Source organism: Pseudophryne corroboree, chromosome 3 (assembly GCF_028390025.1).
Source record: "Pseudophryne corroboree isolate aPseCor3 chromosome 3, aPseCor3.hap2, whole genome shotgun sequence".
In the NCBI taxonomy this organism is placed as follows: domain Eukaryota; kingdom Metazoa; phylum Chordata; class Amphibia; order Anura; family Myobatrachidae; genus Pseudophryne; species Pseudophryne corroboree.
In genome coordinates, this window is record NC_086446.1 from 708,663,675 (window position 1) to 708,681,970 (window position 18,296).

General features: G+C 46.6%; 1 protein-coding gene across 2 annotated transcripts in view; it reads right to left on the reverse strand.

Annotated features, from left to right (window-relative positions):
- The window catches only part of LOC135056662 (alpha-2-macroglobulin-like), a 644,880-nt gene that overhangs the window by 278,609 nt on the left and 347,975 nt on the right, over positions 1-18,296 (reverse strand). For both annotated transcript variants that reach the window (XM_063962106.1, XM_063962105.1), the window contains exons 17-18: positions 16,794-16,905; positions 12,263-12,341 (exon numbers count right to left, since the gene is read on the reverse strand). In XM_063962106.1, the coding sequence (XP_063818176.1) occupies positions 12,263-12,341; positions 16,794-16,905 (191 nt within the window). The remainder of the gene's footprint in view (positions 1-12,262; positions 12,342-16,793; positions 16,906-18,296) is intronic.

Below are 18,296 nucleotides of genomic sequence, written 5' to 3' on the forward strand. Positions count from 1 at the left end.
GTGTTTATTATTTTGGATAGTGAGCATTGAGAGACTCTGAATGTCTCTGCGACATAGGGACAGACATGGGTAGATTTCCTGTCTGTTCTCTAATCTTTTGTGCAATAAATTCACCTTAGCACTTAGTTACACATATCCAAACAGGTGTCGGCGTTGTCGATGGAGATACCCTCACACACACATATTTGCTCTATCTCCTCCTTAGGGGAGCCTTTTACCTCAGACATGTCGACACACACGTACCGACACACCACACACTCAGGGAATGCTCATCTGAAGACAATTCCCCCATAAGGCCCTTTGGAAAGACAGAGAGAGAGTATGCCAGCACACACCCCAGCGCTATTAACCCAGGAATAACACAGTAACTTAATGTTAACCCAGTAGCTGCTGTTTATATTGATTTTTGCGCCTAATTATGTGCCCCCCCTCTCTTTTTACCCTCTTCTACCGTGTAACTGCAGGGGAGAGACTGGGGAGCTTCCTCTCAGAGGTGCTGTGGAGAAAAAACATGGTGCTGGTGAGTGCTGAGGAAGAAGCCCCGCCCCCTCGACAGCGGGCTTATGTCCCGCTTTCATGTACAATTTTGGCGGGGGCTCATACATATATACAGTGCCCAACTGTATATTATGCAAACTTTTTCCAAAGAGGTCTCTAATTGCTGCCCAGGGTGCCCCCCTGCGCCCTGCACCCTACAGTGACCGGAGTATGTGGGTTTAATGTGGGAGCAATGGCGCACAGCTGCAGTGCTGTGCGCTACCTCAGTGAAGACTGGAGTCTTCTGCCGCCGATTTCGAAGTCTTCTTGCTTCTTTCACCGGCTTCTGCCTTCCGGCTCTGCGAGGGGGACGGCGGCGCGGCTCCGGGATCGGACGACAAAGGGTGAGATCCTGTGTACGATCCCTCTGGAGCTAATGGTGTCCAGTAGCCTAAGAAGCAGGACCTATCTTCAGTGAGTAGGGCTGCTTCTCTCCCCTCAGTCCCACGCTGCAGAGAGTCTGTTGCCAGCAGATCTCTCTGAAAATAAAAAAACCTAACAAAATACTTTCTTATAGCAAGCTCAGGAGAGCTCACTAAGTAGCACCCAGCTCGTCCGGGCACAGATTCAAACGGAGGTCTGGAGGAGGGACATAGAGGGAGGAGCCAGAGCACACCATTATCCAAATTCTTTCTTAAAGTGCCCTGTCTCCTGCGGAGCCCGTCTATTCCCCATGGTCCTTACGGAGTCCCCAGCATCCACTAGGACGTTAGAGAAATCCTATTTAAACAGTAAGCTGGTTCTGCGACAGAAATTATACAAAATGTGATTTGGCAATGGAAGAGACATGCTAATAATATAAATGGAGTCCAAGTGACAGTAGTGCAACTCCAGTCAATGGACAAGGACATAAACTGTTACCATGTGGTGGATATACTTCTGTGCAGTCTACATGACACATACAGTACAGTATACTGATGGATAGGCTTGAAGCAGAGTTAGTACTATACAGTACTTTGTGAAAACCTCTTTTATAGAGGAACACCAGCATAGAAAGAAACTTGCAACCTGTGTTAATTTTGACAAGGATTTTCAATTTAGTTTTACTCTTCGTCGCTTACATAAAATTATAGTTGGTTTATAGTCACATTTTAGTCTTTTTCTTTTCCTTCTCGTTAGTCAAGATTTAGTCAGTGGATCTCAGTTTTTATTTCAGTATGATTTTAGTCCATGTTTTAGCCATAACTTTGCACACAGTTTAATGATACTGTAGAGGAACATTTCTCTAAACTTCCCTTGAGAAGTTTGCATACCATTAACTATATGTATAGCAATCTAGGCTCGGTAGGTTGAGAAAGTGTTACATACTGAGTCTGACTTACCATAGTACTCCCATATATCATAGACAAATTAATATCTTAAGTCTGTTAGAACAAACAAGTGCAATACACAATCACATTTCCTTCACAGCAGGTCATATTTATTTTCTGCAAATATTGAGAACACATAATTGTACTTTAAAAATTTAAAACCTTCCAGTGTTAATTTTGACAAGGTTTTTAAATTAAATTTTAGTCTTAGTCACTTTTTTTGCTTTGGTCTAGTTGAGATTTAGTCATTGGATCTCAATTTTCATATTAGTCTAATTTAGTCTCATTTTAGTCATGAAATAAATTGTTGTCGACGATAACTTTTAGTCAAAATTTCCTTTGACAAAATTAACACTGCTTGCAACTGACAACATAGAAATTGACACCAAAATGGCCCTTAAAGCTGCAACTATAAAATTCCACAATAGGAAAATCAGAGCATGTTTTAGATCTAAGACATAACGGAAGAAAGATTGTTCAATATGGAAAGCAGAGTCACAGAGAAAATTTCCAAAAGAGTCCAAGCAGAAAGGTAAAAGCACACTCACTAATGCATGCACAAATCAGTGAAGTGTAACCCAGGGCCAGTGCAAGGGTGTTCGGCGCCTCCCTGCAAACTATAAATTTGCACCCTCCCTCCCATACTTAATAAAGGGACAGTGCGCACCGAAGTCGCACGCCGCAAGAAGCGGGTGGGGTGTGGCCACACAATAGTACCAATTCAAATTACTCCACAAAGTAGCACAATCTTGTTCACATTACACCGCACATTGGGGGTCATTCCAACCCGTTCGCACGCAGCGGTTCTTCGCTGTTGTGTGAACGGGTCGGAACTGCGCATGCGCGCCGGACACATTGCGCACGCGCGTTGTTGCCTGGTGATGGCCAATGCCGCCAGCGATAAATGTGATCGCATCGGCGATCGCAAGAAGACGGACAGGCTGGAGGCATTCCAGGGCGGATACTCACCGTATTCGCACAGCGTCTATTCACCGCTGCTCTGCTAAGCAGGGCAGCGACAGATAGAGCCCGCGGGTGGGACAGCGGGACAGTCCTCAAAAAACGGGACAGTTGGGAGGTATGTAACAGGGACACTGTGACTGGACAGGTTGGGGGTGGTGTTCTTGCAGAGGGGCAGTGGGCTGGTTGAGGGAGGGAAGGGAGGATGCCCTGGGCTGGTAGGGTGGTAGACACTGGGTTGGGAGAAAGGTTGGGAGTGAGATAGTGGAGAACACTGTGAATGGGTGACACTAGGTAGAATGGGAAGGGGGCAGGGGGGATCACTGTGACTCAACTGGCTGGGGTCTTCTAGGTGGGGGGCACGTGCCTTGGTGCCACCTCCCCCCCTTGAATCCGCCAATGTTACATACACATACCACTCCGGTGGTAGACTCCTCTCTGCAGTGCAGACAGCTCCCGTCCGTCCCTCCTCCCAGTATTCACTGCGGCCGGCCTAAGGAGGGAGGGAGAGGGATGGCAGCAGCGCAAACATGAGGACCAGTTACGCCATGCCACGGCTCCTGTATCCCCCTCTCTCCTCCTTCTTTCCCCCCGTAGCTTCATCTCTGTTATTCATCCAGCTCTAGCTACAGTAGTTACACAGCACATCAGTAGGCGGCGTATAATAAATCTGTGACTCATTATACTGCCGCTAATTGTGGGCCCCTTGATTGCAGCGGGCCTCGGTGCAATGCACCGGCATTAGTTCCGGCACTGAACAGAGCATAGAGTGGACTGTGATAGAGCAGAGTGCTGCAGGACAGAAGTGTGCAGAGACCAGTGACAGGACCAGACCAGAGGCAGCAGGTGCAGCAGCAGTGGAGATCAGTAGTCTGACAGTGTAAAAGCTGCGTAGTGTGCTCTAGGTGTTCAGCAGCTTCACAGGTGTTAGTGCAGTCATCAGCATGGGAGAGGCTGTGCTAAACATTAAGAGCCTGCTTAGTGGGTGGCTGCAAATAACTGTCACAGTTTTCAGACCACCCAGCAGGCGACCTGTTCCAGGTCACCCAGCAGGTGCACAGGGAGAGTTCACCCACTGTCACATTTTCCAGTGCACAATGGTGATGCATTGTAAATGGCAGGCAGAAGTTTTGCCACATAACTCCGAAACCTAGCAACCAATTACAACGGCAATATTTTTCTGCAAATCTACAGACCAAGACCTTTAATTTGGTATATGATGCTCAGACAACAGCATCATAGAAATATTAGGATTTTAATACCTACCGGTAAATCCTTTTCTCTTAGTCTGTAGAGGATGCTGGGGTCACCATTAGAACCATGGGGTATAGACGGGATCCGCAGGAGACATGGGCACTTTAAGACTTTGAAAGGGTGTGAACTGGCTCCTCCCTCTATGCCCCTCCTCCAGACTCCAGTTATAGGAACTGTGCCCAGGGAGACGGACATATCGAGGAAAGGATTTATTGTTAAACTAAGGTGAGATTCATACCAGCTCACACCTCAACCATGCCGCACAACACGGCATTCAACAGAACACAGGCCAACGGCATGAACAATTGCAGCAAAAGGCTGACAATAAACGTAACACAACATATGTGTAACCATAACTATTAACTGCAGATACATTACGCACTGGGACGGGCATCCTCTACGGACTAAGAGAAAAAGATTTACCGGTAGGTATTAAAATCCTATTTTCTCATACGTCCTAGAGGATGCTGGGGTCACCATTGGAACCATGGGGTTATACCAAAGCTCTTGAATGGGCGGGAGAGTGCTGATGACTCTGCAGCAAAGATTGACCGAACTTAAGGTCTTCATCGGCCAAGGTGTCAAACTTGTAGAACAATGCAAAAGTGTTTGACCCCGACCAAGTAACTGCTCGGCAAAGTTGCAATGCCGAGACCCCCCAGGCAGCCGCCCAGGATGAGCCCACCTTCCTAGTGGAATGGGCCTTTACTGATTCCGGTAATGGTAATCCAACCGTGGAATGGGCCTGCTGAATCGTGTTACAGATCCAGCGCGCAATGGTCTGCTTGGAAGCAGGACACCCAACCTTGTTGGGAGCATACAGGACAAACAGAGCCTCTGTTTTCCTAATTTGAGCCGTTCTGGCGACATAAATCTTCAAAGCTCTGACCACAGCCAGAGATTGTGACTCAACGAAGGCGTCAGTAGCCACAGGTACCACGGTAGGTTGGTTTATGTGGAAAGAGGAAACCACCTTCGGTAAAAATTGCTGATGTGTCCTCAATTCAGCTCTATTTTCATGGAAGATCAAATAAGGGCTCTTGTGAGACAAGGCAGCTAACTCAGACACCCGCCTTGCAGATGCCAATGCCAACAGGATGACCACTTTCCAAGTGAGGAATTTCAACTCCACCTTCCGCAAAGGTTCAAACCAATGTGATTGAAGGAACTGCAACACCACATTAAGGTCCCATGGTGCCACTGGAGGCACAAATGGAGGTTGGATGTGCAATACGCCCTTCACGAAAGTCTGAACTTCTGGAAGGGAGGCCAATTGTTTCTGAAAGAAAACCGATAAGGCTGAAATCTGAACCTTAATTGAGCCCAATTTTAGGCCCGCATCCACACCTGCTTGTAGAAAATGGAGAAACCGTCCTAGCTGAAACTCCTCCGTAGGAGCCTTCTTGGATTCACAGCAAGAAACATATTTTCTCCAAATACGTTGGTAATGTATAGACGTTACCCCTTTCCTGGCCTGAATAAGTGTGGGAATTACTTCACTGGGAATACCCTTACGGACTAGGATTTTGCGTTCAACTGCCATGCCATCAAACGTAGCCGCGGTAAGTCCTGATACACGCATGGCCCCTGTTGTAACAGGTCCTCGCACAGAGGAAGAGGCCAGGGATCTCCGATGTGTAAGTCCTAAAGATCTGGATACCAAGCCCTCCTTGGCCAGTCTGGAACAATGAGGATCGCCAGGATCCTTGTTCTTTTTATGATCTTTATAACTTTTGGAATGAGAGGAAGTGGAGGGAACACGTACACCGACTGAAACACCCACTGTGTCACCAGAGCATCCAGTGCAATCGCTTGAGGGTCCCTTGACCTGGAACAATATCTCTGAAGCTTCTTGTTGAGATGAGAAGCCATCATGTCTACTTGAGGAACTCCCCAACGACTTGTTATCTCTGCGAAGACTTCTTGGTGGAGGCCCCACTCTCCTGGATGGACACCGTGTCTGCTGAGGAAGTCTGCTTCCCAGTTGTCCACTCCTGGAATGAATATCGCTGACAGAGTGCTTGTATGTTTTTCCGCCCAGCAGAAAATCCTTGTGGCTTCTGCCATTGCCGCTCTGCTTTTCGTTCCGCCCTGATGGTTTATGTACGCTACTGCTGTTACATTGTCCGACTGGATCAGTACCGGCAGATCTCGAAGAAGATGTTCCGCTTGTAGGAGGCCATTGTAAATGGCCCTTAACTCCAGAACGTTTATGTGGAGACAAGTTTCCTGACTTGACCATCTTCCTTGGAAGCTTTCTCCCAGTGTGATGCCCCCCAGCCTCGGAGGCTTGCATCCGTGGTCACCAGGATCCAATCCTGTATCCCGAACCTGCGCCCCTCTAGGAGGTGAGAACTGTGCAGCCACCACAGGAGCGATATCCTGGCCTTGGACGACAGGATTATTCTCTGGTGCATGTGTAGATGGGACCCGGACCACTTGTCCAACAGGTCCCACTGAAACACTCTGGCATGGAACCTGCCAAACTGAAAGGCCTCGTAGGCCGCTGGATTGACACTCTTGCTGGTTTCAGAATTTGTTTGACCAGACTCTGAAGTTCCACCACCATTTCCACAGGAAGAAAGACTCTCTGTAGTTCTGTGTCCAATATCATTCCCAAAAACGACAACCGCGTCGTTGGAATCAACTGTGATTTTGGCAAGTTTAGGAGTCAACTGTGTTGTTGAAGAATTGTCATGGAGAGTAAAACGTTTCGGACCAACTGGTCCCTGGATCTCACCTTTATAAGGATATCGTCCAAGTATGGGATAATTGTGACTCCTTGCTTGCGAAGGAGAACCATCATCTCCGCCATCACTTTGGTGAAAATCCTCGGAGCCGTGGATAGACCAAACGGCAACGTTTGAAATTGGTAATGACAATCCTGAATTGCAAATCTCAGGTAAGCCTGATGCGGAAGATAAATGGGAACATGTAAGTAGGCATCTTTTATGTCCACCGACACCATAAAATCCCCTTCCTCCAGACTGGAGATCACTGCGCCATCTTGAATTTGAATCACTTTAGGTAGAGATTCAGGGATTTCAGGTTTAGGATTGGTCTGACCGAGCCGTCCGGCTTCGGGACCACAAACAGGCTCGAATAAAAACCTTCTCCCTGTTGTGACTGGGGAACCTTGACTATAACTTGATTTCAACACAATTTCTGTATTGTGTCGCAAATTACCTCCCTGTCCAGAAGAAAAGCTGGTAAGGCCGATTTGAAAAAACGGCGAGGGGGGGGGGGGGGCGTCTTGAAACTCCAGCTTGTATCCTTGGGATACTATTTGTAAAATCCAAGGGTTTAGGTTCGAACGAACCCAAAACTGACTGAAGATTTTGAGATGGGCCCCCACCGGTGCGGTCTCCCGCATAGGAGCCCCAACGTGATGCGGTGGAATTGGTAGAAGCCTGGGAAGACTTCTGCTCCTGGAAGCCTGACAAGGCTGGAGATCGTTTACCTCTTCCCCTTCCCCTAGTAGCAAGGAAGGAAGAACCTTTCTGAATTTATTGGGCCCGAAAGGACTGCATCTGATAATGGTGCATTTTCTTTTGTTGTGGAGGAACATAAGGTAAAAAGGATGACTTACCCGCGGTAGCCGTAGATACCAAATCATCAAAGCCGTCTCCAAATAAGGCCTTACCTTTATAAGGTAGAGATTCCATATTTTTCTTGGAGTCAGCATCAGCATTCCATTGGTGAATCCACAACGCACGCCTAGCTGAAACAGCCATGGCATTGGCTTTTGATCCCAAAAGACCAATATCTCTCGCAGCTTCCTTAAGGTATGCTGCAGCGTCCTTGATATAACCCAGCGTCAATAGGATGCTATCCCTATCTAGGGTATCTATATCAGATGACAAGATATCTGCCCACTTTTCGATAGCACTACTTACCCACGCAGACGCAATGACAGGTCGGAGTAGTGTACCCGTGGTCACATAAATGGACTTCAACGTAGTCTCTTGTTTATGATCTGCAGGATCCTTAAGGGCCGCCGTGTCAGGTGACGGGAGAGCTACCTTTTTAGACAAACGAGACAAGGCCTTGTCCACAGTGGGGGGTGACTCCCACTTTCCCTATCCATCGAGGGAAATGGATAAGCTGCCATAATTCTTTTGGGAAACTGAAATTTTCTGTCAGGACCTTCCCAAACTTTTTCAAATAGCGTGTTAAGTTCATGAGAGGGAGAAAACGTTATCTCAGGTTTCCTTTCTTTATACATACAGACCCTTTTACCAGGGATAGCTGGGTCCTCAGTGAAATGTAATACATCTTTAACCGCCACAATCATGTACTGAATGCTTTTTGCCAACTTTTGGGTCTAACCTGGAATCGCTATAGTCGACACTGGATTCAGTGTCCGTGTCGGTATCAGTGTCTGCCAATTGGGTCAACGTACATTTTTGTGATCCTGAGGGGACCTGACTTTGGAATAACATATCCTCCACAGATTTCTTCCATGCCTGGGTCTGCGACTCAGACTTATCTAGCCTCTTACTAATAACATTAGCATTCAAGGCATTTAACACATTTACCCAATCAGGTGTCAGCGGTGCCGTCAGGGTCACCCCCATAGTCGTCTGTGTCCCCAATACAGCCTCCTCCTGGGAAGATCCTTCAGCCTCAAACATGCCAACACTCGTGCACCAAACACCCACAGACACACCGGGCATATAGGGGACAGACCCACAGTAAAGTCTGTCAGAGAGACACAGAGGGGATTTGTCAGCTCACAACCCTGCGCTGAAAACATGGGTCTGAAATTGCCAAGACAATGTCAGACCTATATTGCTATTATCATGTATATATATTGCACCAATATTATGCCTTCCCCCTCCATTTTGCCCCCCTGGTACTTGTCAGTGTGAGGAGGACCAGCATCTCTGCAGCTTGAGGGGAGGAAATGGCGCCGTGAGCTGTGAGGAAGAAGCTCCGCCCGCGTAATGGCGCGCTTCTGTCCCACTTTTTCCAATATTCATACTCGCGGGGGTCGGGACAGTACACTAATGTCCCCTCTTGCCATATGCTTAATGAGGATGTTTACAAGCTGCCCAGGGCGCCCCCCCTTCCCCGCGCTCTGCATCCTGCAGTGCTGTTTGTGTGGGAGCTCAGAAAAATGCCGTCAGTGATGCTGAAGTCTTCTTTACTTCGGTTACTCACCTGTCTTCTCACTTCCTTCTCCGTAAGGGGGTGACGGCAGGCTGTGGGTGCGAGCATCTGAGCATACCCAGCGATCAAACCCTCAGGAGCTAATGGTGTCCTGTAGCCAGAAGCAGAGCCCTTGAACTCACTGGAAGTGGGTCATACTGCTCTCCCCTATGTCCCACGAAGCAGGGAGACTGTTGCCAGCAGCCTCCCTGAAAATAAAAAACCTAACAAAAAAGTATTTTCAGAGAAACTCAGTAGAGCTCTCTCTCTCTCTCTCTCTCTCTTTCTCTCTATGTTAGAAGAAGCTCTAACAAAGAGCGAAATGCGCATAAGTTTAACCGTGCGCCGCTAATGTCTATGTATCAGTTTCTAAGCTCCTAATCTGTATACCGATGTACCACACATTTATGTGATAGCTGCTATTTGAGCAAACACATGAAGGAAGTGTCACCCGAGATTGTTATGCAGGGTCATATGTGATTATAGGAGGAGGGCAGGAGGATCATAGGATACATTCAGGCTGTCAGAAACGGGTATTGTCATGCTGAGTATGTAACAAACTATGCAGAGGATGTCAGTCGGTGGGCTTCACACATAAGAGAGCAAACCCACCTGTATACGGACTACATTTTAGTTTCTGACACAACCAGTTCTTTAATAACCCAGGAGTGCTGGGGCGACTTAGCTGGGATCAACAGCCCGTAACAACCCTCATCCCCACACATACAGGCAGAATATAACTGCGGGATAAATCATTAAATTTATGTTGATAGCGTGGATGAGGGGATCTGTAAATTCTATTCCTCAGTACTCATTTTGGCCATAAGAAGAAATTATTTGTATTATATCATCGAGGGGGGACACTTCATTATACTATTTTCATGGTTAAAGAGCAGGAAGCAATCACAATTTCATTTCTGTGCAACATAGGAAGACTGGCAGACTGCCAAGAATTTATACAGATACACAACAGCAACATTTGTTGCCAGTTACAGTACATAAAAGCAGTATGTGATTGAAATTTACTACTGTCAAATAAACTAGTGGATACAGTGTCAACAGTGTATACAGAATAACAGGTGATTGAAATACAATACTGTTTATAAAAAAAAAATACAAGCAGACACAGTATCAACATTAAAACCTGGACAGAAAGTGTTTATCATTATATCTATTTCTTTTCACACTGCCATATGTAATTTAAGTGTGGTACATCTGGAATTAATACATTGTTTAAACAAAGCTCAATATTAGAGTGGCACACTGATATTCATCAGGTGCATACATACAAATAATTGGAGCTTAGAATCCCTATACTCATCATAAGAGTAACATCAAGTATAATAAATACAATAGGCGGCACACGATTTGGTTTTAAGAATTTTATTATTTTTTGTTTTCACACAAGACAGAAATCTGTCTAATAAACAATTCTTCTTTTCACGTTTTTCTATTTCTATAAAAAAATAAATTTTTAATATTTCGCTTAGTGTGGCCTAATAATAAGGCCATTATAATACTATATGGGATATTATGAATAAAGGATGACATTCCATGTGGGTATTGGTATTTCATGTTTGTAATAAAACAAAAACAAAAATTGTAAATTATTTAAGTTAGAATATCATAGAACAGAATTATTTAAGGGGGGAGAGTGCACCTAGATAAATTGATCTCTGCCACAATTTTTCTTCTTTGTAAGCATACACACTCACACAGGGGCGGTTTAACTGAAGTGAGGGCTCCTATGCAGACTCCAGGTGAGCCCCCTCTCTGCACGGTGCATAAGTCTACAGCATTGTGCCGGAGTCTACTGCGCATGTGCAGTTCTCCGGAAACATGGCTTCCACCATGTTCCGGAGACCAATTTCACTACTGTGCATGGATGGCCTCCATTTTGGGTGTGATTTTTGCATCGGCTGCAGCTCCCGACGCAGGACTCTGGAAAGGTAAGTATTAAAATATGGGTGCAGTTTGTACTGCACACATTGCACCCATTATAGAAATGCCAATGCACTCACTGATTGGCCACTCAATGTATCGTCCTAACATCACAGCTGGGCGGGCATTTGAATTTACCCACACAGCTTTGACGTCAGTCCCTGCAGTAAGTGTACGGATGGTTGGAGGACCGCCCATGCACACAGCCAGATGCACTGATACTGTATATCTGTAGATATTTCGGACATCGGCTGTGCTGCACAGCAGACGCAATAGGTCTGTGAACAACGTCATTCACAGACATATCGGGTGTAAATACCCACCAACCCGCTTGCGATATATAACGGGCGTTCGCTCGAACTGCCGATACTCTATATTGCCCTGTGTACCCAGGTTAAGAATTATGAGAGGGGAAAATACTGTAATAACTTGTTAGGTAATAAGATACAGGCTTGTAGGGGCCTTCTTCTCCTGATTACCAGGTTTAGAGAATAATACCAAGATAAGTTGTGTAGTATAATCAGTGAATGGAATTTGGTCAAGATCCCGGCAGTTAAAATACTGACGCTGGAATCCCGACACTACTCAGAATGCCACACCGGGATCTCAACATTCAAAACTATCCCTGCACCGGAGCGATGCTTGCATGAGCCGCCGGAGAGGTAAGCTAGGGTTAGGCTGCTGGGGAGGGGGGGGGGGGGGGATGAAGGGTTAGGCTGCTGGGGAAAGGGCGGGAGAAGGGTTAGGATTAGGCTGTTGGGAGTGAGGGCTAGGGTTAAACTGCGGGGGAGGCAGGATTAGGGTAAGGCTGCGAGGAAGGGGGTCAGGCTTAGGCACCACCGGTTAGGGTGAGGGGGGCGAAGGGTTAGGTTTAGGCTGTGAGAAAGGTAGGGTAGGGTTAGGGGGTTAGGCATCAGGATTACTTGTCTAAAATACCCAGTGTCTTTTTTAATCATTGGGATGCTGCTGTCGGTACTTTGACAGCCAGGATACCAAACGCCGGGATCCCGATACCAACGCCAGTGAATATGACATATTATTAAATATTTGTGTAATAGTACCTGTGGAACTGGTTCACTGACATATAACTATAACTGAGAACTACTTACCCTACAGAAACTAAGTCAAATAACCAGGTGTCAGGGAAGTTTGTTCTTGCGAGATGCTTCTTCAGCTCTTGACCTTTTCCTTGAAAAAATAATGGAAGCCATAGACAGATGGTGAATAGAATGGGGAATGAAAGAAAAATAAATGGCAAATGTTATATTGTATTTCTACCTGATTGAGTAATATGGCAAACAGCACCATACTGTAAATATCATCTAGCACATTTGCAGCACATCTTGGATCAGACTTAGGGCCTAATTCAGACCTGATCGCTCCTCTGCGAATTTGCAGAGGTTTGCGATCAGATAGTCGCCGCCCAGACAGAGTGAATACCTGCCCCGTGCAAGTCTGCGTACGCCGTGCAAAAAGCTTTGCAAACGCCGGTCAGCTGCAATTCCGTTCGCAACTCACTCACCATCATATGTTTTTTTCCAGTGTGTGCAGTCTGTGCGTAGCCCAGGACCTACTCCTACAGTGCAATACAAACACGCTGATCGGGGCAGAGCTGACATCACACACCTTCCCTGAAAACGCTTGGGAACGCCGGCGTTTTTCCTGACACTCCCAGAAAACGTCCAGTTTCCACCCCCAAACGTCCGCTTACTGTCAATCAACCTGCGTACGCATAGCGATCAAAAAAGATGCTGGATTTTTTCGCAGTTTGGCCTTGCGCGTGTGCACTACGATCCGTACGCATGCGCAGTCATTCGATAATCGCCCGCCTTGCGATTTCGCACAACAGCGATCAGGTCTGAATTAGGCCCCTAAATTGTATATTTGACCCAGGTTTTGCCCAAGCTATATTTATACAGATGACAGATATATAAAAGAGGAGCACGTACTCTAATGCTACAAAAAAATGCACAAAGTTCTATTAAAAAAAAAAGTTAATTTGTGATGTTTGTGATGTGTATGTTTTGAGAAAAAGGTATTACATGACCTCATAATGATAATGACTATGGTGCCCAATGCCCACTTAACAGTATTTGCGGCTATGTCTCCGAAAACACGTTTTCGGGGGCTAGCCGCAAATACTATGTACCCAGGGCCGAAACTACGATTTTTGTCACCCAGGGCAAGGTAGTCATTTGACGACCCCCCCCCCCCCCCCCCCCCCGCAAAAAAAAAATATATATTTTACAATAAATAAATAAAAATAATAAAATTAAATAAAAAAAATAAAAAATAAATGAATAACAATATTATATATATATATATATATATATATATATATCTTTCAGAACTTTTTTACCTGAAAAACTGCCTTTTCTAACATACATTTCATATCCAGGAAAAAGTGTCCCCATTTTACACAGTACGACAGGCAAGTGTCCCCATTCCCCATTTTACACATTGCGGCAGACAGGTGACCCCATTTTACACATTGCGGCAGGAAAAAGTGTCCCCATTTTACACATTGCGGCAGGAAAAAGTGTCCCCATTTTACACATTGCGGCAGGCACAGGTCCCCATTTTACACAGTACGCTGGCAAGTGTCCCCATTTTACACATTGCGGCAGGCACAGGTCCCCATTTTACACAGTACGCTGGCAAGTGTCCCCATTTTACACATAGTGGCAGGCACAGGTCCCCATTTTACACAGTACGCTGGCAAGTGTCCCCATTTTACACATTGCAGCCGGCACAGGTCCCCATTTTACACAGTACGCTGGCAAGTGTCCCCATTTTACACATAGCGGCAGGCACAGGTCCCCATTTTACACAGTACGCTGGCAAGTGTCCCCATTTTACACATAGCGGCAGGCACAGGTCCCCATTTTACACATAGCGGCAGGCACAGGTCTCCATTTTACACAGTACGCTGGCAAGTGTCCCCATTTTACACATAGCGGCAGGCACAGGTCCCCATTTTACACAGTACGCTGGCAAGTGTCCCCATTTTACACATTGCGGCAGGCACAGGTCCCCATTTTACACATTGCGGCAGGCACAGGTCCCCATTTTACACATTGCGGCAGGCACAGGTCCCCATTTTACACAGTACGCTGGCAAGTGTCCCCATTTTACACATTGCGGCAGGCACAGGTCCCCATTTTACACAGTACGCTGGCAAGTGTCCCCATTTTACACATAGTGGCAGGCACAGGTCCCCATTTTACACAGTACGCTGGCAAGTGTCCCCATTTTACACATAGCGGCAGGCACAGGTCCCCATTTTACACAGTACGCTGGCAAGTGTCCCCATTTTACACATTGCGGCAGGCACAGGTCCCCATTTTACACATTGCGGCAGGTGGTGGAGGGAGAGAGAGAGAGAGGAAGGGAGACGGGCTGACTTACATTTGAAGCGGTTCTCGCCGCTCTTCAGCCGCCTCTCCCTCCTCGTCTGCGCGGCTCCGGGCTCCCCCTTCTCCCTCCTCCGGCGGGGTTTCGTGGAATGACGCGTTTGCGCCGGGACGTCACGACGCAATCGCGTCATTCCGCGAAACCCCGCCCCCCGAGCTGGGCACTCGGGAGAAGGGGGTTTAAAAGTAAGTGCCGCGGCGGGTGTTAGGGGGTCTCGGCGCCCCCTCCAATCTGGCGCCCAGGTCGCCTGCCCCCCTAGCCCCCCCCTAGTTTCGGCCCTGATGTACCCCCCGAATGTATGAAATAGGGATCCCAGCAGGTATCTCCGATACTTGCTGCGTTCCCTCCATTACCACCCGCAGCTGGCCCTCCATTGCCGCTCGCAGCCTGTCCGAGGTATCAATATCGGGAATGCAAAATTTTGTCGATATTGATCTTCGCAGCTACCACAATCTCCGGACTGCTGTAGCCCATTGCAGCCTATGGGCTACACATCGTGGGATGTAGTTCCTGCAGGGTTATTTATTTACTATTTATATAGTGCACACATATTCTGCAACGCGTTACAGAGAATAACTGGTCCCTGCCCTGGTGGAGCTTACAATCTTTATTCTCTACTACCACATGTACACACATTCATGCTAAGGTTAATTTTGTTGTGAGCCAGTTATCCTGACAGTGTATTTTTGGATTGTGGGAGGAAACTGGAGTACCAGGAGGAAACCAACACAAGCATGGGGAGAATATACAAACTCCACACAGTTAGGACCATGGTGGGAATCGAACCCATGACCTCAGTGCTGTGAGGTAGTAATGCTAACCATTACACCACCCTCCGCCGGAAATGGTCTCTGTGCACGGAGGTGAGGTTACCGCACATGCGCAGAGGCACGGTCACCCCGCTTGGCACAATGCGGGGAAGCCCTTTCGGAGCAGTTGTCCCTGCATGTGCAGGGTGATACATCCCACCGTTAGGATCGCATATTTCAAGGTGATCCTGGATGGTAAGATCCCACCAGATAACATGCAATATGCAATCCTGATAAATGAGCCAGTTGTATTTTAATGCATTACAAAATAAGTGTTTCAGAGTTCTATTTTAATAAAGAAGTAATTTAAATAACTGTGTAATAATATAAGAATATACAGTAAATATACAATTAGAACATTGGGCCTAATTCAGACCTGATCGCTGCTGCGCGTTTTCGCACAGCGGGCGATCAAGTCTGAACTGCGCATGCGTATGCACCGCAATGCACAGGTGCGACGGTCCGCAGCGAAGGGGAGCGCCAGGCTGCGATGGGATGGTGCAAAAAATGCGATCGCACGGGAGATCGCAAGGTGACTGACAGGAAGAGGCCATTTGTGGGTGGCAACTGACCGTTTTAGGGGAGTGTCCGGGAAAACGCAGGAGAGACCGGGCGTTTGGAGGAAGGGTTTCTGACGTCAGCTCCGGCCCCGATCATCGCACTGGAAGAGTAAGTCCTGATCTGTGCAGAGACTGCACAAACTTCTGTTTGTGCATATCTCCTGCACATGAGATCGCACTGCTGCACAGCGATTTCCCCCTCCCCCTGCAGGCGATGACTACCTGATCTCGCAGGGATGCAAAAAACGCACCCTAGCGATCAGGTCTTAATTAGGCCCATTGTACATACAGTAAACTGTAGATAAGTCAATGAAAACAAAAATTCTGAAAATAAATGACTATACTGTATGCCAAAAGCATGACAATCATGTGAATAATTAATGAGCCAAATCAAAAGTGTAAGCAATCTCCAAACAAAGGTACCCCAATTAGAAAGTATACTCCATATCCTCCAACATTTTACACATAAAAATCGGTAAAAATTAGAAAAGGGGGCGTGGCCACGGGTAAAGGGCTTTTCCTATACTTTCAATGGAAGTTTAGAGAGCCAGAAATCGGTACAGACCATAAAAAAAGGTACTGTACCTATTAAAAAGGTACGGTTGGAGGGTATGATACTCAAGCACAGATGAGAATAAAGTATATAATAAATAGGCTTCTTAACTTTTACATGCTGTGTACAGTATTCATTTTTGTATTTGCCATTATTTCATATCTACTGTATACATTTTTGGCTCATTAAAGAAGGTACTGTATGTAATAGTAAGTAAAGTGTTCAATTAGAATAACATAAAACAGTTTGGATTTTGTATAGTTAAAGATTCATTTTTCATCTGGATCTTTTATTGATGTTGTACCTTCAGTTTTAATTTTTTTCATTTGCACTGAAGAGCGGGCACGGATATATGCTGCAGCACATCTCACTGGTCTCTTTATCTGTGTGTTGGTAAATACTTTTAGATTGTGTGCCTGTAACACAAAAATGTATGTTAATAGTTAAATAAAATCTAGTATAATTATTGTTTATGTACAGTATATAGAGGGTGATTCCGAGTTGTTCGCTCGCTAGCAGATTTTAGCAGAAATGCACACGCTAGGCCGCCGCCCTCAGGGAGTGTATCTTTGCTTAGCAGAGTTGCGAACGACAGATTAGCAGAATTGCGAATAAATAATTCTTAGCAGTTTCTGAGCAGCTCCGGACCTACTCACGATTAGCGATCAGTTCAGTCAGTTTCGTTCATGGTTTGACGTCACAAACATGCCCTGCGTTCGGCCAGCCACTCCCCCGTTTCTCCAGACACTCCCGCGTTTTTCTCTGGCATGCCTGCGTTTTTCAGCAAACGCTGTGAAAACGCTGAGTTTCCGCCCAGAAACACCCACTTCCTGTCAATCACACTATGATCACTTCAACGATGGAAATTCTTCGTTCTGCCGTGAGTAAATCTACTAAGTTTTGAGCTAAAATACTTAGCGCATGCGCACTGCAAACCATGCGCATTTTCGCATTAATCGCTCCGTTGCGAAAATCGGCAACGAGCGAACAACTCCGAATGACCCCCATACTGCAGCACTACTAATTTATGCAGCATTGTACAGAGAGTATATGTCATTCATTTTAGTAAAGGCCCCATGAAGCTTATTGTCTGAAGTCCCTAGCACAAGGGTAGGCAACCTGTGGCTCTCCAGCTGCTGTGGAACTACACATCAAAGCATGTCCTACTGCAGGATTTCTGTTAGGATCAGTGGCAAGCGCAGGAATTTTAAAGGGGGGATTCCAAAGAATTGGGTATAGACCAATGAAAAAAAGTCAAACCACATACCCCTCCCCCAATAAATCAGCATGCAGCAAGCACTATGATCATTAGGTAGATCCTAGATCCAAGTGGCCTAAGGGACCTTTTATATCAGGGGGAGAAGCCATGACACAAGGGGGGGGGGAGCTAGGCAAGCGGGATAGTTCCTCTACTATCCACGCCACCAACTATTACCTTTAGTAACCCGGTGACGAGCAAAGCGAGTCCACGAGGGTACTTTTCGGGTACCCTGTTTGGCCGTAGCTCCTCCTCCTGGTGACGTGTCTCCTTCCCTAGTGACATCAGAGAGTCACTTCTCCCACTCGGATTTAGAACCTCCAGACTGGGCAGCGTAACCATTCCTCTCTACCCCTACCTACCCTACTACCCCCCCCCCCCCCCTTCTAAACACACACAGACAACAGGCAGCACACACAGCAAGCATCATCATCATTCCCCCCACCACCACCCATAGACAGACAGGGACACGCTCACTCATGTGTCAGAGCTCAGCATTTATTATGAAACATCAGTGCCCGCATAATTTATCTCCCCTCTCCCCTCTCC